General features: G+C 44.9%; 1 protein-coding gene across 8 annotated transcripts in view; it reads right to left on the bottom strand.

Moving 5' to 3' along the window:
• The window catches only part of KIF2A (kinesin family member 2A), a 418,450-nt gene that overhangs the window by 267,252 nt on the left and 128,980 nt on the right, over positions 1–22,218 (bottom strand). For all 8 annotated transcript variants that reach the window (XM_085631560.1, XM_085631589.1, XM_085631578.1 and 5 more), the window contains 2 exons: positions 15,856–15,956; positions 4,015–4,110 (listed from right to left, as the gene is read on the bottom strand). In XM_085631560.1, coding sequence (XP_085487686.1) covers positions 4,015–4,110; positions 15,856–15,956 — 197 coding nt within the window. The remainder of the gene's footprint in view (positions 1–4,014; positions 4,111–15,855; positions 15,957–22,218) is intronic.

Here is a 22,218-nt window from a genome sequence, read left to right as displayed (position 1 = left end):
CAGTAAATCCATGGGTGGGAACTTCATCCCCAAATTCTTCTTCCATACTTTCAGGAATGTGAATTTCCTCACATAGACCTGTTCGCCACAGCTCAAAATGCAAAATGCTCAAGCTTCGCCTCCAGGGTCCCACACCTGCTTCCCAATGTCAATGCACTATGGATGCAGTGGTCAGGAATATTTGCCTATGGTTTTCCGCCCCTCCCACCAATTCTGCTGGCAGTTCGGAAGCTCAGGCATAAATCCCTCACACTGATTCTCATAGCTCCTGTAGGAAAGTGGGTGTCTGTTGCAGTAACCCCCCCACTTTTTGCCAGACTACTGATGCAGTTTGACTTGATGTGCCCTGTGTTCCTGCCAATCAGGTTCCCAGGGCCTGTGTTCTTTACCCAAAACTAACCCAATTGGCATCTCTAGCCACAGGTCAGCCCCTGGTAAATGGAACCACAGGTCCCCGGGAAGACCTGCTAAGGGCTGCAGCACGTAATGTGCCACCCTTAGAGGCCCTGTGTGTGTACACACACGTACACACACACACACTCGCACAAACACACACACACACACACACACACACACACACACACACACACAGTCTCCCCCCCCCCCCCCCCTCCGGATTGTTGGTAAGCTCGAGGCAACAACCATGTTGGATAATTCCTAACACCCATTTCTCTGTGGTGATAGATTGCCAAATTGGAGGAATTGGAACAGACGTCCCCCGCCCGGTGTTAAATGATCAGGGGAAGTGTAGGCAAGTCACTGCTTGTTGGGGGAGGGGAATTACGCAGCGCAGAACCCTTGCCTCGACCTTTCGTTGTTGTTACCTCTATATCCTCCTCTAAGGAAACCCCTTGTAGAGGAAGATTGACTGTTGCCTTTGTAAGAAGTAGCAGTATTGTCTGAGGACATAGTTTTCGGTCCTCCACAGTAGAAGGAGCGACGAAAGGACTGCAGCGCTCCCATAGACTTGGCTACCTCTGTGTCTTTTTTCATTTTTTCTAATGACTGATTTACTTTGGGCCCAAAGAGATGTTACTTGTCAAAAGGAGTATTTAAAATAGACTGCTGTACTTCTGGTTTAAAACCAGAAATCCTTAATCATGCAGGTCTTCTTAGAAACACACTAGTGTTGATCTCTATGGTGGCGGTGTCTGAAGCATCTAAAGTGCATCTTATTGAGGAATTGGATATGAGCTTTCCTTCTTGGACTAAATACTGGGCTTTTGCTTTGTGCTCATCTGGGAGGTGTTGTAGCAACTGCTCCATTTTGTCCCACTGTGCCCCATCATATCTGGCTAGCAGGGTCTGGGTGTTGACAATACACCAATGATTTGCTGCTTGGGCAGCTACTCGTTTACCAGAGGCGTCTAATAGTTTTGGCTCCTTGTCTGGAGGGGAGCATCACCTGTAGTCTGTGAATTGGCCCGTTTACGGGCATTAGAGACCACCAAAGAGTCTAGTGGTAACTGTCCTTTAATAAAGACTGGATCTGAGGGAGCAGATTTGTATTTTCTATCAATCCTGGGGGTGAGAATGTGAGCTCGCACTGGATCTTTAAAGATGTTGTCGGCATGTCTCTTCATGCCTTTAAGCATAGGTAGAGTGTGAATAGCCCTTTGTGTGGTACTGAGCATTTCAAATAGGAAATCTTCCTCTAGAGATTCCTTGTGTAACTTTACCCCATGATATTCTGCAGCTTAAGTGAGTAATTCTAGATATCCTACATTGTCGTCAGGAGGGGAAGGCTTTGCAGGGTAAAAATCTGGGTTGTTATCTGTAGGTGAATCTGTGTGATAATCCTTCCAGGGGTCTACTGGTAAAATATTACCCCCCCCCCCCACCCAATCTCCATCATCGTCAGGTGATGGTGGAAAGTTAGTTGGTGTATTCAGTAAATGACGCAAAAGTGGAGAGGTTGGTGTAGGGGAACGTGGTGAAAGAGGAGGAGGGGAAGGGTTAGTGCCCACGTTCTTCCTCTTGAAAGCAATAAAGAAAGGTGCGTCCTCTGACCCAGTTTGCGTTTCTGAGGGGACACGTCCTGTATCTGGATTTATATAAAGTTCCTTTTGTTTTGGGTTCGATTTGTGTTGGGGCGTCGAAAATCAGATCCTGCAGGTTCGGATGAAAAGTTTTAGGTTTCGGCACCAATGATTTTGGTGCCCGGGTAGAATCACTTTTCGGCGCTGAAGGTTTTGGTGCCGAAGTGGGCTTTGTTCTTAGTGTCAACAATTTCAGCTCCGAATCGGTTTTCGGCTTCAAGTCTGGAGATTTCGGAGCGGCGCCAGATTGTGTCAGACTCGATCCCGAGCCAGAAGGCTTAGAGACGTGCTTCGGTGCCGAGACAGAGGGCGGGGCGTCAGAAACATCTTGTCGGTGCCGACTGTGGCCCGAAGGCGGGGGTGAGACTGAGGCCTTTTGTTTCGGATGAGTTGGAGTTTGGGTTAAGGGGCGTTCGGTACCCAGGGTACGTTGAACTTGTGGCAAGTCTTCATCCAACTCTGAATCCGATTCTGGAAGGGAGACAAGTTCCTCTTGTTCTTCCTCTGTCCCTTGGGCGTCAAATTCGTGCTCGGATCCTTCCCCGAAGATGTCCGGCGTGTATTCAACATTTTGACTCTGCACCTCGTGATGTCAAGCCTGATGACGCAGAGCGTTTTCGTCCGAACCCAATGGCGGAAAAAAACAATCTAACAATGGAGTAGATGCCCATGCGCATTATCACTGAAAGGACGAGTCACCTACCTTGTGACTGGAAAGACTTCTTAAAAGAAAAACAATGTGCAAACATCCAAATCCAACACTAGATGGCAGAAGTATGCAAAGCATGTGATCTACAGCTCACATGCCTCGAACACAAAATTTCAGAGAACAAAAGCACTGCACTGAAAAAGTCCTTTTGAATCATTTGAAGAAGTTCTGGAAGACATTGGGAGATCTGTCAGCATATGCATCCTGGGATTTTCATTTCAGTCTGAGCAAGGTGTGTCCCTTGACGCAGACTTCTAGAGCACACTAGAGAAGCAGGTTTGGCTAAATGAAGACAGGTTTTAGAAGACAGTGATTTTCGGTCTTTGCTTTGAGGGAGTAAACTTTATCTATATGTATTTCTGACATTTACATCACTGTGTTTGGGGGAGTGGAGAATCTAAAGTCTCCCTTCCTGCCATTCAATTTCTATTGAGTCGCCCAGTTGGCTGTTAACAACAACTGGACTCCATCAGGAAACAAGTAGTGTTGAATTGTTTTAAGGTGATCCAAATGATGATATAGCAACCATACACTAGATTTAATTTCGGTAATACAAAAAACAGAGACAAGTGCCACTATCAGGTAAGATAAGAAATAAAACCACAGTCTGGGGAACCACAATTACTTTGGTAAATCCAGCAGAATGGCCTGGGCCAAATTTAGTCTGATATCCAAAAGTGCCTGGTGAATCCCTACTTATGTGACCTGCAACCTGCCAGTTGATAGTCCTTGCCATAATTGGTTAACAGGACTGGTGCAGTTGGGACATCATAATCCATTATAATACCTTTGCTAGAACATGTTGGTCAGAGATAAAGGCTTTTTCAGCAAGGGTCAGATTCCATTCCATTTTTGTGGTACACAACAAACTGTAAGGCAAACGGTCATCTAACCATAAGGTGATGAACTGCTAAAAGGTACTGACTGCGTCCGCAGAAGACAGACTGAATGATGATGTAAATCATATCGTTTAGGATGCCTTTCTTAGTTTTTAGTGGTGCTTTTTTGATGTGAAGTAAATGCTACAACCAACAATAAGAATATAATGCCTCACATTGTGTATAGTTTCTATTGATATAGCATTTGATGAACCCTCATCTGTAAGATAAACGGGACTGAGCATGGCCCGCAGGTTATACAGAAGAAATTGCATTGTACTTTTTCAAACTTGTATTTCATTACTCTTTTGACCAGATGTACGTAGGACGTAGAACACACAAAAATACAATTATAATTAATAAAACAACAAAAAATAAATAAACTTACTGCATCAGCCGTGGTCAGCGGTCGATAATCCAAACTCCCCCTAAAATCTCTAATCATGTACATAATTTCGTAATTTGGCACTGTAGTGTCGACTTCCTGTGGACAAATTAACAAACCAATGTCAAAACAACTGTAAAAATAAAAGAGGAAATGATTGATTCTATCACTTGCATGTTATGATTTTGAAGTTAAAAATAGCTAAATTATACATTGACTTCAAGTGTATAACCTCTTCTCTCTCCTTTTAGTCCAGACTAATTATGGTCTGCTAACTGTACAACATGGTAAAGTGCAGCTCTGCAGTTCATCGGAGTGTCAGTTACATGAACTTTGCCTCTAAACTATACAAGATTTCACAAAGGTGTTATCAAACAGGCTTGAATAGCCACCAAATAGTACCCAAGAACAAACAAAAGGCAAATTACTAGGAGCGGTTTGCTTTAACGGTGTAAAACAATGGTTTAGTGAGCAAACACACATCATTCTACTGCAATAAACAAGAGAACAAGATTGGGGTTAAGGTGGGTGGTGTGTGCAACATATTAACCAGTCCCCTTCAATAAAGCTCTTTGTAGGATGCATACCTACACACAATTGTGAACACTTTCCACACAGGACCTGTAAATGGATTAGCAACAAAATCCTGTCATCGGCTTAAAGTGGCACTTGCGACTACAGCCACAGTACTGCAAGGCTCCACAGAATCTACATATACACCAGAAAGAATGTTCCTAAACATATGCAGTTTATCTTCCGAGAGATACTTGTTCCAACAGATTCCCTGTGTAAATCAATACCATAGCATTCTCCGATCAGTCTACATGAGGAATATCTGAAGTACAGAGTTACCATTCTCTCCTCATATCAGCACCCACTTAACATTACCTGAAAAGCAGCGCAAAGGCCCTGGTAACCACCAGGCAAATCAACTAAATGTGAACTCCACTAAGGAAGCTGAAGTTGGCACACCTGGTGCTCTTACAATGTTGAGGCACATATGCACCACATAAGGCACAACCAAAAATGTAACTATCGAGAATAGAAAAGGAGGTGAATACGACCAAATGTACACTACCGATATATTGATATTTGTTAAGTGATGTTAAACAACATCTGCAGTAATGTGTATGGTCGAGCTTGCAGAGAAGATGAGAAAAGGCTTCAGACATTTGAAAAGAGTACAGCCAAGGTGAGCAAGAGAGGAAATTGCCTACTGCAAAGAGGTTCGGGGGGCTCCCGAAAGTCCATGTTCTGCATTTCCACGAGCAACGTAAGACAGTCAGTGCAAAACATACGAGACCTTTGTTGTGCTCACTGCTGCTACTGTGGACTAAGTGATTCCTGACTACCTGTCAAGGGGAGGAGTGCTGCTGAAGGACGTTGCGCTGCCCTGTTGGGATCTGCCCTGCCAAATCTGCCGCATAACCGGTACACGGCGCTCCAACGCCCAGGGTGTGGACTCCAGCTCCCAGGGTGCACCAGGCAACCCACAGCTGCCGTGAGTGAGGGGGAGGCGTGGCCATCGCGCTTAAAGCGCTGCCTCTCCATCAGCGGCGCGGGACGAAGCTCGGACCAAGGGCGGGCCCGTCTGAGGCCGTCCGAGACTGGACTGGGCCACCTCCCTAAAAAAACGCAAGTTGCAGTATATACCTGTAGTACTATCTATCGTTGTGCTCACTATTGAAATCGACTTAACATGAACAGGCAGAAAGTCCCCCCCCCCCCCCCCCCCCCAGAGAGCACTGTTGGCAATAGCGCAGCCCTATCGAGCAGCTCTACAATTCCACCCATTTTGCTCCCAATGAATCCTGAAACTGCCGATACGGGCAACGTATCATCAGTCCCCTGCATTCCCACGGTAAATACAAGAAGCCATAGAACGAGACAGCCCCAATGTGGGGTTCCACCCTCTAAAAAAAGGAAATTGCGGGCTCCCCCCCAAACACACAAAATTGGCATCCAAACCCAGTGCACGGAAGGTGGGCGAAAATGGGAGTGTAGATAGCACCAACAACGGCACATCCCCCAACAATATAAATATGACCCCGAACACACCCGCTGTGGCAGACTTAACCACCCGTATTCCTGAGGATGGTCTCCTCACCCAGATTGGTAACAAACTTGCGGCCCTGATCAACCGATTACTAGATAAATTGACCCAGATAGAGGGTAAGTTTACAAAAATAGAGCAGACTTTATTCAGTGTCAAGATAACCAACACCCATACTAAGGAGGGACAGGGAGAAGGATTGGTCGCTCAGAATGAATATCGAACATGTACCAGGGACTGTGTTGACACTCCGCTTTGACCTGCTCAAGTTACAGCGCCAACTAGGTCTAACCAAACCCCGACCAACACCAAAAGCGGTACTAATTCCCTTTGCCCGTCACTCGTAGGGGATGGGCGTACTAGAGTGTGTCTGAGTAGGAGTACCAGCTTTATTCCACACAACCACAACACGCTGCACCTGCCTCCGGATGCAACACCATACACGGTGTTTCTGGCTAACATTCCAGCTATCCAGCCTGCGGCACAGGACTGGCATCAAGCAGGAGCTATTTTCCAATTTCAAGATGGTTCGTAGGGTACCATGGATTGGTAGTACACCCAAATCTCTACCAGGGGATTGCGTGGTGTTGTTTTGGGTCCCCAGGGTTGGTCCAACACATTCTGGATAGGGCTGGCAATTAACAAATCAAGGAGAGGGATATCAACATCTTCCCCTTGGGCTTTTTTTTACCAACCGATTACAAACCAAAGGACCACAAATGCGGGGTTGGTGCGATTAGCTCATGGAACACTGAGCTATTCAATCCCTACATACTACCACTATGGGGTGTTCAACTCTCTGAAAGATATAGACTGACTTGGTCTTGGCACCGATCCACTATCTCAAGGCACAAATAATCGCATGGGTGTCCCGAAGGATGAGATTGTATCCTACTATCAACCCCCCAGAACTTTAAACATAAGTGGGAACAACAGATGCATAGAGGCCGGGTATGAGGAGATTAATTCAGGCAGGTTGGGAAATGCAGAAGAAGGGGTGACCCCGAGAAGGGTAGCAGAAGAGGACCGCCCAGCCCAGCCAACCCAATTTTTTACTGGCAAGTTGGAATATTGCTGGTCTTTCAACCAAAACCCACTCCTCCGAATGGTCAACATTTATTGATAAATATGACGTGGGCGCTTGACCGAATCTGCCACCCAGGATTCTTAATTTTTTTTTAAACCGGCACAGAAGGGACAAAGGGGTAGACCAAAAGGGGGTCTAGTCATTTGGATTTAACAGAACGTGGGATACACAGTAGAGGAAATTAAGACCGATAGTGAGAACCTTTTGGCCAGAAGACTGCAGATGGGAAAGGTTTTGAACATACTGCTCATGAATGTATATGTGAGAGAGACACCTGGAGGCAAAGAATCAAGTACAGTCACGACACTGGATGGGGTTTTGGATAGGCATAGGGGACGTAGTAGCATGATTATCATCGGGGATTTTAATTGCACTTTTGAGCCCCTTGACTGTGAAGATGGCAATCTGAGCAGCGAGGAGGATGCACAATGGGACATTCCACTGCTTGATCTACCACCCATTAAAAAGTGGACAGAACAGGCTCGCCAGCTGAAAGGGCTGTGCTTAGAACTGGGCTTAAGGGCAGCGAATGGGAGGTCACGGTCTGATAGGCAGGGTATACACACCTTTAATAATGGCACGAGAAGCAGTAGGATTGATTATATTCTCCTTAGCTTGGAATTATGGTTGTATTTACAGGATATGGAAGTTCAGGATCGGCCCGAAAGCGACCATAACCCATTAGTATTGATTATGCAGGTCCCAGGCCTACCCAATCATGAATCTCAGGAAATAGTAAAATCCGTAGCAGAAGTGGAGTCCACCAATGATTGCAGGAGAGTCAAATGGGTTAGTGTTGCAGCCAACGAAGGACATCTAAGACAGATGGAGGCATTGGTTGAGTGTTCCTTGGTGACTATCCAAAATTGTGACACTCAAGAGGACATCAACTAAATTATTTTGCAGGTCCACAATGACTTGTTCTCCAAACTCAAATCCTTTTTTGTAAAGAACCTAAAGAAATGGCTAGGAAATTGAGTCCAAAGGCAGCCCCTTGGTACAACAAATTATGAAGAGAGGCATACAGGAGATTAGCAAGAGCTATTAGATCAAGGAATAAGGAAGAGATTAGAGAGGCAAGGGCTGGATATAAACACATTTTATTACTATCGAAACAGGAATGGGATGAACCAACACTGGCAAAATTTGCTTAGCGCTAGCCAAGAAAAAAACATGGCTAATTTCTGGTACCTTGTTAAATGGGGTAATGGTATATTGAAACCACTTCCCATTAATCACGTTGCACCAGAAGCGTGGATCTCCCATTTTGAGGCTCAGTTTGCTGTCAGTAGTGACTATATAGCCTAATTTCCAAAACCTAATCCTACCATTACCTTGCACTTCTCCATACAAGAGGTTGAAAAAGTCTTCAAACTAATCCCGAAAGGTAGGGCATCTGGACTGGACTGCATTCCAGCGGACCTGTGTATGTACAATAGAGATAAGTGGGTGAGTTACATTCAGACCCTATCTAATGCCATATCAAGTGGAGCCCTCATCCCCGAGATGTGGTCTGGAGCTGAGATCATTCGATCTATAAGAAAGGGGATCGATCGAAACCAGGCAATTATAGGCCTATAAGCCTTATTGATTGTATTCAAAAGATCTTTGCCTGGTTGGTATCAAGCAGAATCCAGACATGGATGGATGAAACAGGCATTTTATCATCCATGCAGGCTGGGATCCGGCCACATACAGGCACTATCGACCAGGTTCTCAGGTTTGTGATCATCTATTGGAGGGTGGTGATCTTAGGGGGCGGGGTCGCTATTTGCAGCCTTCATTGATTTAAAATCGCCATTCGATTTGGTGCCCAGAGATAAAATGTGGAGCACCTTTTATGATATGGGGCTGCCGCCTGCATTGTTGGCTGTTTTAATCACCCTGCACAATTCAAACTTCGCTCAGGTGCGCTGGGGTGCGAATGGGGAAGTCACAAACACGTTTCCCATTGCCAAGGGGGTAAGTCAGGGGTGTGTTCTTGCCCCGACCCTTTTCTCCCTTTTTATTAACAGGGTCGTGGAATACTATTCGAATTACCCAACAGATGCTCCATCTTTAGCTGGTCAGAAAATACCATTGTTAATGTTTGCGGACGACACCTTAATACTATCAAATACCCAGAGAGGGCTGCAGCTAGTCCTCGCTAGGTTCGAGGAGTTTTGCCGCAACCATGACCTAGAGGTCAATGTGGAGAAAACAAAGTTCATGGTTCTCCACAACCGAAAGGCCATTAAAGGGAGGGTTTTTATGAACAATGTGCAGCTAGAGCAAACTGATGTTTTTACATATTTAGGAGTAACTCTCGAAAGTAAATTAAAATGGAAATCCCAGATCAACAAGTTGGCTCTCAAACATACTCAACTGGCAGGTGCCCTTTTGAAGGAGCAGAGACTGCCCCGTACAAAACCAGTGGCTCCTGTACTGAAAATTTATAATTCTAAAATTAGTACCTCAGTACTTTATGGGGCAAAACTTTGGGGGTTTTCAGATTTAACACCTCTGATTGTAGACCAGAACAAGTTTGTGAGAACTTTGCTTTCCCTTCCTCCATCGACCCCCCCTATTGCCCCTTTATCTTGATTTGGGCTGTAACCAGCTAGAGGACATCGCTCGCTTTAGACCTGTGGCTTTATGGAAAAGACTAAGGGCTACTCCTGAATTGTCTCTGTATGCCCGGGGACTGTTAGAAATCAGGCAGGCTGACACCTCATGTAAGATTTCCTGGCTGACAAAGATTAAAACCATCCTGAATGACATGGGGATGAATGGTATATGGAAAAACCCTGAAGGTAACCCTCTCCCATCAAAGAAAGAGTTTAAGCAGCCTATTGGGACAGTTAGGAAGAAACGGTTTTCGTCCGCTACGAGTCCAACTCTGACGAGGGATTTCCTTGAGAGGAAACATGAGTACCGTTATGAACCGTATTGGGATTATATTACGGTCCTGCTCGACAGGAAACTGTACCATCAATACAGGGTGGGCTCACTCCCAATAAAAACTTTTACCAGCAAATGGCACCCCCTGAATGACGATAAATGTAACACATGTCCGTTGCAGCGGGAAACCATAGCACACGTTCTCTTTGTCTGCCCAGCCTATAAAGCCCCTCGATACAGATGGCTCAAACCAATCGGTCTAAACCTTGGTACCAGGGAAGGTCCTGAGGCATTAAAGATTTTAAGGACAGATACAAGCGAGCCCATAATAATTGCCCTAGCGAAATTCTTAGGTTGGATGTGGGCCATCCGTAGCAAAATTGCCAAAGCTCGGAATGTAGCCAACATGTAAAGGGATAATTCCCTTATAATTAAGTTATTGTAGCTACATTTAGATATATGTTAGTTTTTAAGATGATCTTAATAATGTTTCTATGTAATTGATTTTATAAAAAAAATGTTTACCTTCTGAATGGGAAATATGAATGCACAGTAGGATGGATTAATTTATGGTTTGTGAAATGTGTATACCGGTTTTATTAATTTTAAAATATTCGTATGATTGGGCTGTTACAATTATTAGTTTGTAATGGAATTTAAGGGTCCACAATATGAGTTTATTGATGTATGTGGTCTTTAATGATTTGATCATCGAAATAAAGACTAAATCAACAACATATGTGAATAAGGAAGACTAGCACAAAGGAAATCAATCAGCTGGTACACCTTCAGTGTGGAGTAGGACAAACATGTTCTTTACTTGAGATGTCCTAGGGAGAGGAACCAGGGACAACCTCAACTCTGGACTCTGAACTCTTTTCTAGAGATGAAGACATTTCTATGGTCCTCATCAGTATCTGTGCATGGTATGTTCAAATCAGCAGTCTTTAGTTCCTCACTGGCGTGCAAACTCAGTAACAGGGCCTCAGATTCCTACGATTTCAGTAACAGACAAGGACTATGGGATTACTTTGCGTTTTACGAATGCAGAACAGTTCATACTGAAAGGAACCAGAACTAAAACAGGGGTCATACTTAGGTCTGTTCTGGTGGTCTCAGGCACGTGTCCAGTGTTAGGACAGAGCATTGGGCTGGGCCCTGCTCCAGAATTAAGACAATCAAGGAAACTGTGGTTGGTGGGTTGATGGTGCATCTTGTGTTCACCATCCATGCATCCTCTGGAGACAACAACTTGCTGTCTGCAAGAGCCTTCCCTGGGAAAGGCTGATCTTTAAATACTTATACTCTCCTTAATATTAAAACAAATACTCAGATTTGTTGCCCATTGCAATCAATATTTGTAGAAATCTTTCAAAATGTGGTCTAACACATTACTCATTGCAAAACCACCTAGAAGTGCGTGGAATGATTATTCTACAGGCTCTCCAAATATGACAGATGAGAGTTGCACGGTACAGAGATTATACGGCCACGTGGAGACAGTGCGCCTGGGGACTGGCGCCGATGGCAGAGTGTGCTGGTGAGGCGTAGATGGCTGGCGCTTGCTGCTGCTAATGAAGTGCCCTGGGGAAAGCCTCCTGCTGCCCGCACACGCTCCCTTGTGCTGCATGAGACTGGTAGTATTATGCAGCCTTTGGGGCCAACCTTTCTCCTTGCCTGCTGTTGGTCTATCGGGAAACACATTACCAGGGTATCTTGTCGGGATCTCTACACAAGGCCCTCACTGTGGTGCTTCTGAAATCTCCTGAGGTGAGCTATTGTCCGGCGTGCCCTACCTTCTAGTGGCGGTCTCCCTGGATTTCAAAAAAGCATTTGAAACGCTGAGTTGGTCCTATCTATTGCAGGTATTGGACATGATTGGAATGGGCTCTACTTTCCTTATATACTGCCGTGCAGGCACGAGTCCGTACCGGCCATCAGATCTCGCAATCTTGTTCCATTGGTAGAGCGAGGCGTCAGGGGTACTCTTTATCCCCAGTCATTTTTGCCCTTATCTTACAGTTTTTGGTAAAATCGTTATAAAAATTCCCAACTTTTTGTCAGCAACCATAATTAAAGTGATTTGTAAAATTTTACAACACGTTAGAAAAAGGTGCTTAAGTTATTAAAACATTCAGCAGGTTTGTCATATTGACTAAGTAATGTTTCGACTATGCCCAGTCTTATAATGATTATGTCAGTTTTTATAATAAGTGATCGTTGGGCAGCTCGGTCCGGTGTTTCAGTCTTTTTGCAGTTATGTCAAGATATTTGATTAGCCGGCAGTTTAACTGGACCGGCTCTGGGTTGAAACACAACATTACCGCTTGTCTGCATGATATGACTCCATACTGTTTGAATGCTGGCTTTAGCAGGGTGATTCTTATATCTTTTAGCTTATTGCAGAGGCATATAATGTGGATTGCGTCTTCAACACCACTGCCACATAAGCGACAAGGCTGGACACCTCCCTTTCTCTCCCAAGATGGCATAAATTGATTAAAGGGGCCAACCCCCAGCCGGAGTTTTAGGAATTTTTCCTTGGTGTTATTTTTTATTCCAATTTTCAGGTAGAGCTGGGGTTTTGGCATTTTGTATGTATTTAGCACCATCCAGCCATGCGATCGTTTGGCTAATGTTTTTTTGTCCTCTATTGCGGATAGTACGCAGATTACCTTTGATACGGATTTTTTGAATGTGAAGTGATTCACCGGGGTGTCCCACAAGTCTATTAAACCTAGATGTATAATAGATTCCTGGAGGTATAGGCTTGCTGGTGATTTTCCTGGGTGGGAAAGTTCCGTACAAAGTTGTTTATTCAGGGTTCCTTTTTCGTCGCCTTTGATTTTGTGCCAACATTTCACATATGCTTCCATGCGCTCCAGTGACTACTTATGAAGCCCAAATTCCAAGCGTATTTGGGCCGGGGGAACCATTTTGGGGAGTTGAAAGATCGCTCGATATGAATTAGATATTATATTATCAAGGGTTGTTGCGTCTTTTCCCTTCAGTGCTTCGCTTCCATAGGTTATTGTTGGCTGGAGTTTAGCTTGCAGGACCCTTAACAGGGGGTCAAACGTCAAGTCCGGTAAAAGCTTCTTAAGGGGCTTTATGGCCAGACAGGTTGTTACCCCCCTTCTCCGCAAAGATTCTATTTGCGCTTTTGATGAATGATTTTGGTCCAATATTACCCCTAAATATTTGTAGCTTGCTACTTGTTTCATACGGTGCCTGTCAAGAAACCAGTTAAAGTATTTCTTCTTATGGTAATTGACTGCCATCGTTTTTGTTTTATTGAAATTTATTTTGAGTGCGTTTTCTTGCGAGAATTTGTAAGTTACATTCAGTAAATGCTTGAGTCCTATTTGGGTCCTACTTATCAAGACTAAGTCGTCCGCGTATAACAGGTTTGACAGAGTGGAATTCCCTAGTTTCGGGGCGTGGGCTACACAGCTGTTCAGCTCCCCCGGAAAGTCGGCTAAAAAAAGATTGGATAGAAGGGGGGCTAGCACGCACCCTTGTTTAAGCCTTTTTGTGGTATGGATTTTTTTTTATATATGCAGTCCTTCGCCGAGCTTTACCCTAACCCATGTGTTGCTGTGAAGGTTCCTTAATTGGAGTAATAGAGTTGGAGGAATCCCCCAGCCGTCCAATTTTTGCCAAAGTTTTGTTCGATCAACATGATCGAATGCTGCAACAAAGTCTATAAAACAAAGGAAAAGCGGGTACTTTCCCTGTTTAGCTGAGTCCATGGTTGTTGTACCTTGCCTTTTCCGGAATCCTGTTTGAGTTGGCGATATTATACGATTCTCTTCGGCCCAGGTGGTTAGGTCATTTAGGAGAAGCCCTGCAAAAAGTATTTGGCGTCGATGTCAATCAGGGTTATCAGGCGGTAATTTTTCGGCACAGACCTTGCTCCTTGTTTATAAATTGGGCTTATAATTGAGCCTCTCCATGACTCGGGAATTATAGAGTTTTCAACTACGTACTTAAAGACAGGTTCGAGTGCATTGCTCCAATAATCCGTGTCGTCTTTGTACAGCATTGGTGGAATGCCATTGGGGCCGGGGGCTCCGGCCGGTCGACCCCTTGCTATTTGTTTCTTTATCTGTTGAGTGGTATACTCCTCCACTAATCTCCGTGTTTCTTTTTGTGCAGAGATTGGAGTTGTTGCCCGTTGTTGTTGGTGTGGCACTGTTCTTTCGCTATACTCAAAAGAAGGTGGGCAATGTAGCGTTAACTCTTTTGCAATCCTGCTAAAACTCTCAGATCCTAGACGTTTTGTGTGTGTAGCGGTTTGTTCGATGTCATTGAAATGATTTGAGAGAAAGTCTGTCCAGGCTTCTTCAGTGATATGAGAGCTGATCCCGTGGTGATTTGGCCGGTGTAATTTGTTTACGGACTGCCAAAATTTGGCGCTATTTTTCTGTTTTGCGTCGTAAAGAAGTCTAGCCCAAAATTCATCATTCATGGTAGTCTTCCTGACCCATCTTCTTTTCTTAAAAAGGGCCTTTGAGTCACGCAGAGACTCCTGGAAGCACTAGAATGGCTGCTCTCGCCAGGGGGACCGGCCAGGGGACTGGGCAGATTATGTGCATCTAAGCTTGTTTGGCTCCTGTACATACAGCCCCAATGAGTCCAGACCCCTTATGAACCGCAGCTGCTGGCTAACTCAACTGGGTGACCTATACAGTGATGGTGTTCTGCTATTTCCTGGAGCTGCAGGGGACCTTACGGGCTTGGAGCATGTCTCTTCCTTAAACGCAATGCAATCGTGGCAGCGATCTGGGACTCTTGGACTCTGAGGCAAGCCGAGTCACCCGTGCACCTGGGCTTGCAATGCTTAAAATACGGACGAGGTTGTCTGGTGGTATTGGCATTATATGCGGCGCTGCAGGGGGGTAGCAAATCATTTTTAAACCAGGAAAGCCCAAATGGGACCAGTGCCTGGGTGCAGGATTGACTGCTAAGCAGTGGACCATGGCCTGCTCGAAGAGTGTTTCGTGTAATGTCCACCTAAAATTCACGCAATTTAACTGCTTACATCAAACTTACTTTACACCGCTTCGCCTGCACGAAATGTTTCCGATGGTGTCCCAGGTGTGCCCAAGATGCGGCCACGCTGTTACGTTTCTGCACATGGCCTGGGAATGTCCGCCGCTGATGCACACATGTACCCATGTGATGACGCATGTGTTGATAGTGGTCGATGTCCAGTTACCAACAGACCCACTTCTCGGTCTCTTGGGGATCACAAGGCACATTTAACAGTACCTACGGCTTGGCGACCTGGCCTTAGTCTTTTTTAAGCGCTTGATTACAATGGCCTGGAAATCTCCTCATCTGCCCACGAAACCTCGGTGTAAAGACTGTAGTAAGTGCCAGAAGAAAATCCTGCATAAGTGAGATGCAAAATGTGCATGGAATTATCCAATCCATAGGACGGCAAAAATGGTATTAGAGCAGGCTGCAGCACACTGGGAGGAAAGAACACAGATGCAAGCAAGCCTGGCATGTACACACACTCCAAATTGAGACTCGAGTTTATTCTGTAAAAATACATATCAGAGCCTTACTGGACAAGCAAGATATTCCAACTGTCTATATAAATAAGATCTTTCGAATAGGAGTAGCAACTATTTCATCTGTGTGTTTTCATGTAGGTCACCCATCACTTTCAGAGTGAGCTGTAACATTTAATTGATTAATAGAATAGGTTTTATATAACAAAGTAGAATATACAGTCATTATTTTGGCACAGCAAAAACTTTGAAATACTTGCAGCAAATATATACTTTTCAACCAACAGCTAAAAAACACAAACCTGAGCTCTTTTTTCTCGGAGTTCTTGTTGTTGTAACCTTCGCCTCTCTCGTTTTTCTTGTAATTTTTCAACTTCTTTCACACAGTTAGATTTTCTTCGGGCTACCAGAGAATAAAAGTAATGGGTGAAAAAATGTGCATAACTAACTCATCAAAACAGTCAAATTAGAACCATTAAAAAGGTGCTGTTCATTAACTTAAAAATTATGGTAAATACATTTCCTTTTTATTAGCAGTATATTTTCAGGATTTCTGAAAAGTAATTTTGCTATGTGCATGCAGAGTAGGCATTTCCCTCCAAATAACTTTAAAACTATTTTTAAGTAGTATGGTGTGGTCTACAAGGCTAACCAAGAACTGCAGTAACATGTAAACTGAAATGAGGATTGGCATGATAATTTACAATGTTAATGCAACTTTACAGTAATACTTTCAAATAACAGGTAGAAGTAGTCCTGACTATACCAAAGTAAAAGCACGCCTACATAACCAAGTGTCCTTCAACATTAAAAAGACTTCTCTTGCACTGCCATATCTATCCAAGACCTCCGTTCACAACCAAGCAAGGACTCAAAGAGGAGGTATACTACATCTCATAAACTGTGGCAGGGTTTCAGAAGGTGAAAACAACCCTGTTATCCAAATATCCAAGCACAGGGTATGTACAACTCGGGTCAAAGGACAGCGCCTTGCACTCTCAAAGTCAATGACTCAGCTTGCCTAATGGGACTGCTGTGTAAGTAAACTAAGTTAAGCATATAGGAGAACAATCCCATAAATCTTGAAAAAACAGGATTATTTAAATTTTTCCAAATCCAGGCTCCTTGAGTAATCTGGATTAGAAACTATGGTACAGTCCTAGAATGGCAATATTGATTCCACTACACCAGTTTTGACATCTTTGAACAGAGTCAGACACTTAGTTAGCTAAGAGGGAGGTGAGGATAAACCTGAAGCCCTGTGCTATGCCTTATTTGTTGCAACTGTGAAAACAGTTCCACGCCCTCTCTCCCAGTCCTAACTTGGGTCGGTTACATGATGACCTGTGCAACACTAGACTCATTTGAGTGGTTTCTGTTTTTGCCTGAATAGGGCAGAGAAAAAGAAAAACTATTTGGACGTCTTCCTAAACATTCATCTATTTCCACAAGCAGAAGAACAAGTTACTTACCTTTGGTTAATGCCTTATCAGGTAGAGACTATCTAGCTGCAGATGTCTTACCTTAGGATATTCCCCTGGTATCAGACTAGATCCTGAAAATCTTGATCAGTACCCATGTGCTACGCTAGGTGGCTGCAAACAGCTCTACGTCGTCTGCACCAGATGTGCTGTGTGTGGTGCCCTATTGGGACCACCTCAGCTTGAAGGATTAATTTTTTGGGGGACTATTTCCACACCAGAAGTATAGAGCCACATCAGAAGGCTGAGTGACCAGTGTGCCGATACTAAGGAACCGTTTTAGGTAGAAAAATCAATTTAAAGAATGGGGAGGATCGGCAAGGAATCTGCTGATAGATAGTCTCTCAACCAGACAGGGCATTACCAAAAGGTAAGAAACTTGTTCAACTGACAGAGACTTCTAGCCGCAGATTCTGTACCTAAGAATAGATACCAAACTAAAACCTTCCCGGAGGCGGGTCTGTGAACTGGCTCAGACCAAAAAGTCCTTGAGGACGGAACAGGCGAAGTGCCCATCAAGATGGACCCGACTGCCCAGGCAGTAGTGTTCTATAAACCTGTGCAAAGATACCCACGTAGCAGCCAGACAAATATCCAGGAAAGGGACTCCGCGAGCTAACGCAGTAGGCACAGCTTTTGTTTGGGTGGAATGAGCCCATAAGCCCTGACAGGGTTGCTTCCTGGCCAATGCATAACAGATCTTTCTGTAGAGTACAATCCATCTGCAGATGGTGCCTTTCTACACCACCTTCCATTTCTTTGTTCGAGTGCACACCATAAACAGTTGTTCTTTGGTACGGTTTAAATAGAAGGACAGGGCCCTCTTAGGGTCCAGGCAGTGGAGTCTCTCTTCCTCCTTGGAGGGATGAGGTGGAGCAAATAAAGTAGGTCAACGTGAAAGTGTCAGATTCTTTGGTAGAAAAGAGGGATGGGTTCGGAGAACCAGTTTGTCCAGGAGAAGTTGGTGTATGAAGGTTGAACAGAAAGAGCCTGTAGCTCGCTGACCCTCCTGGCCCATGTGACGACCACTATTAAAATGGTCTTGAGCATCATGAGTCTGAGAGAACAACTATGCATGTGTTCAAAAGGGGAACACATCAGGTAAGTCAAAACCACATGAAGGTCCCACTGGGGCATTAGGAAAGGTTAGGGAGGAAAAATGATACAGACTTTCAAAAAACATGTCACAACAGGTGACTTAAACAGGGGCGCTTGGTCTGGCAACCATAAAAAAGTTGAGATGGACAAAAGATAACCCAGAGACACCACATGCTTGTCCCAATGCAGACGTATATAGTTTTCATTGATGGACGCCTGGCTGTCAAGATTACCTCACAGATTTCAGAAGGAAGGTCGAAGACCCTCAAAGACGCCGCTCAGTCTACATGTTTAAAAGTGGAGCGTGCGCAGGATGGGATGCAGAACCCTCCCATGTTGCCGCAACAGTAGATCCACCCAAAAGCACAGCCTGAGCAGAGGAAATATGCTTAGGAGCTCTGGATACCAAACTCTCCTCGCCCGATCCAGAGCCACCAGGATGACTTTAGGCTGTTCAAATGTATCTTTTTCAGAAATCTGGGACGAAGAGGTATTGGCAGAGAAGAGTATTGGAGTCCCATATTGCAGTTTAGTCGGGATGAGTCCCTGAGCGAGAGCCGCTTTGAAAACTCCACAGTGCAGAAGTGGTGACATTGCGCGTGACCACTAGTGGAGAACAGATCTAGCCAAGGTACTTCCCAGTCCTGAAAGAGACCTTGTGCCACCTCTGGGTCCAGATGCCATTTAAAGTCTGCGAGGCATTGATTGCGGAGTTTGTCCGCCCTGGAGTTTAGAGATTCTTCCAGGTGCTGCATGACCAGGAATATGTCCTGACCTTCCAGTCTTGACCAGAGGCGCAAAGCCTCCTGGCACAGGGTCCACGACCCCATTTCATCCTGCTTGTTACGGTGACACGTCAGTAGTGTCTTCTGTGAACACCTAGACCAGATTCCCTTTGACGGATGGCAGGAAATCTTTCAATTTCAAGCAAATCACCCTCAGCTCCAGAGGACTGATGTGGAGCTTAGTCTCTGCCGGAGACCAGAGGACCCTGATCTCCACCTATCCCAGATGGTTGTCTCAGCCCAGAAGCAATGCATCAGTCACCACAGTCAGATCTGGGTGGGGCAGGGAGAGGGGTCTGCTGCTGACCCACTTTCTGTTCGTTAACCATCACTACAGATCTTTTGCAGTATCTCCTTTGAAAACTGGACCAGGTCGGAGTCATTCCAGTAATGCTGAATCCAGATCCCACAGCAGAGCCCACATATGCTATCAAGCGTACTCTACCAGCAGAATGCAGGAGGCAACCAGTCCCAGCAGAAGTCATCAGACCCAGCAGTCTCGGAGTCAGTCTCACCAAAATCCAGGACAGAGGATGAAACAATGGATCATAGCCCAAATGTCCTGGACTCTCCGCTCCTGCAAAAAGGAACGGAAGTGTACTGTGTCCATAATGACTCTAATGAAAGGGAGCATCTGAGAAGGAGTCAGGTGCGACTGCAACACATTTCTAATGAACCCCTGCAACTGCAGAAAGCCTGCCATAGTCTCTAGGTGGGTGATGGCTGCCTGTGGCGAGCCCCCTTTCAGCAGCCAGTCGTCGCAGTAGGGTAAGACCGAAACCCCTGACCTAGGAAGATGTGCTGCAACCACCGCTGTCATTTTCGTGAACACCCGAGGGGCACCGGTGAGGTCAAATGCAAGCACAGTGAATTGAAAATGCTCCTGTCCCACTGTGAACAGCAGTTAACACGGTGGGCCCACAGAATAGGTATTTGAAAATATGTGTCCTGCAGGTCCAGCGCTACCATCCAGTCGCCAGTGTCCAACGCAGATGGCACCTGAGCGAGTGAGAGCATTTCGAATTTCTCCTTTTTCAGCAAAGCGTTGAGGGGGCTCCACGATAGGGCAGAGGCCTCCGTCCTTCAATGGCACAAGAAAGTAGCAGGAATAGCAACCCCGATCTACTTCTGATGCTGGCACCGTCAATAGCTCCTTTAGCCAAAACAGCCTGCACTTCCTGACAAAACAAAGAGGTGATCATCGGTCAGCCAATCTAAGGACAGCTAAGGACAATGGCAGGAGCAGTGAATTTTCTGAAATGGTATGGCCTGACCCCATCAATCAATTTGGAGCACCCACTTGTCCAAAGTTATGGCCTGCCACCGGGGCAGGTAGCGTCTGAACAACAAGTTGCCCACGTACCTGTGTGGGGACATTAAAGAGAATTGGAAACTGCAGTTGCCAGGGGGAGGCAGATGTGGCCGATTGGGCAGATGTCTGGCCTAGGGCCATACAAGACTTGTGGAAGCATGTCTTTGGCTATGAAAGGACTGGGGAGGCTGCATCCCGTGGTGGCAAGAATGCGGCTGGTAGCCCCTGCTGTAGCCACAGAAGGAGCAACAGAAAGAGTACCCCAACAACTGGGTGGTTACCGTACTCTACTTTAAGTGCCCGAATTGGCCTTGACGCCAAACAGGTGTGTGCCATCAAAGGCTATGTCCATTAAGGAATGCCTGGAGATTCCCTGAGAAGCAAGTTGATCCCAGCCAGGCGTGGTAAAGGAACACCACCGATGAAGCAATGGCCCTACCCAGTGAGTCTGTTGTCACTAGTCCGGCACGCAGGAGTAATGCATACATTTTTCCAGATCCAGTCTGATGTTGGGGAATATTCTAAAGTAAGGAATCACACCTAGAAGTCTTTATCAGATGCTGAAATTTAAATTAGCATTTACATATCATTTCTGAAAGAGAAGATGTGGGAATGAGCACAGAGATTAGTGCAATTTCCCTGCATGAGGTCAACAACACTGCTTTACAGTTTTCTGAGGCAATCTTAATCTGGTTGAAAATATAGTCAGCATATACTTTAGAAAAGGATATTGTACTATTATTAGCTTAGAAAAAGAAAGGAATGAATTCTGGTATAAGTTCTTTGCGATCAAGTCATTACCCTTTCCTTTGTCAGGCGGTAGAAAGAAAGTCACCTAACTTCTATAATGATCAAAGGTTGCTTAGACTAAGCGCGATAGGAATGACAGGCGTGAAAAGTATAAAACTCATTACTATGTCACTATAGCCTTTAGTGTGCCCTTTTCTTCTGTGGTCTGAACCTGAATTTAAGGAACCCGCTTTTTACAGATGTGCTTTGAGAATGCAGCAATTCTTCAGCGGTAAGAGGATGAAAGATCTTAGCCATGTCTTGCTAGCAGCCACTTGTCTGAAAGGAGGCCTTTAGTTCTCCTTGGTGCGTGTTCACCACAGCAAGCTTTCTACTTTTCCTCCAAAATGCAATTTCACTGAACCATTGGCTGTGGTACAATGGGCAAAGATTAAGGCGTAAGAGTAACAACTTGTAAAAAGACACTTATTGATCATGTGCAATCTAAACAGAAGGAAACGTATGCTAAAGTAGAATGTATTACATAGGGGCTAAATGTCTGGCCAGATCCTTTCAGAAATGGGGAGAAATGCAAACTACCATGACATTGAGGGGCACTCGGAAAATCTAGAAATCCCCCAAAAATGTACACCATGTTCCTTCATGACACGGCAATTCAAGCAAGCTTACAAGTATAACACCATCAAAGGTCTTATGTTGTAGAAAGACAATGAAATGCTCAAATAGACCCCACACGTGAGTTCAGCGTTAATCCTAATGTGGGTGGAAATAGGAATTTCTGCCCTATCTGGGATTAAGGGTGTGAAACCTGCAGAAATGGATGTGCAAACAGATTCCGGCAATTGTTCCTCATTGCAAGGGTCAAAACTCATAATGGTGCGGCAATACCACACCTGATAATTAGAGCTCCGATATTACTACATCATTTTTCAAAGGACATAGTTATGATGGTCTATGTGGGGAAAGAAATACTGTTATCCCTAGCAACCATAATCTGTGGTCCACTGCAAATATAGGCAGAAAATGGATAATGTACTTAGCAGCAAATAGAAACATAAAGCAATGTATGCACCTTAGAATCTTCAAAATATTATGCAGGGCATGCAGTGTTAAACAAAACGGATTAACAGAAGAGGACACTTGATTACCGGAATAGTTACAACATATGGCACTACCTAAAGGCAGAAGTGAATACAATTCTAAACTGAAAGGATCCAAATCAAACCGTGCAGGACCTCT

The sequence above is a fragment of the Triturus cristatus genome, chromosome 2_1 (assembly GCF_964204655.1).
Source record: "Triturus cristatus chromosome 2_1, aTriCri1.1, whole genome shotgun sequence".
Taxonomy (NCBI): domain Eukaryota; kingdom Metazoa; phylum Chordata; class Amphibia; order Caudata; family Salamandridae; genus Triturus; species Triturus cristatus.
Note: the sequence above shows the minus strand (reverse complement) of the source record. Positions and strands in the feature narration are given on the sequence as shown.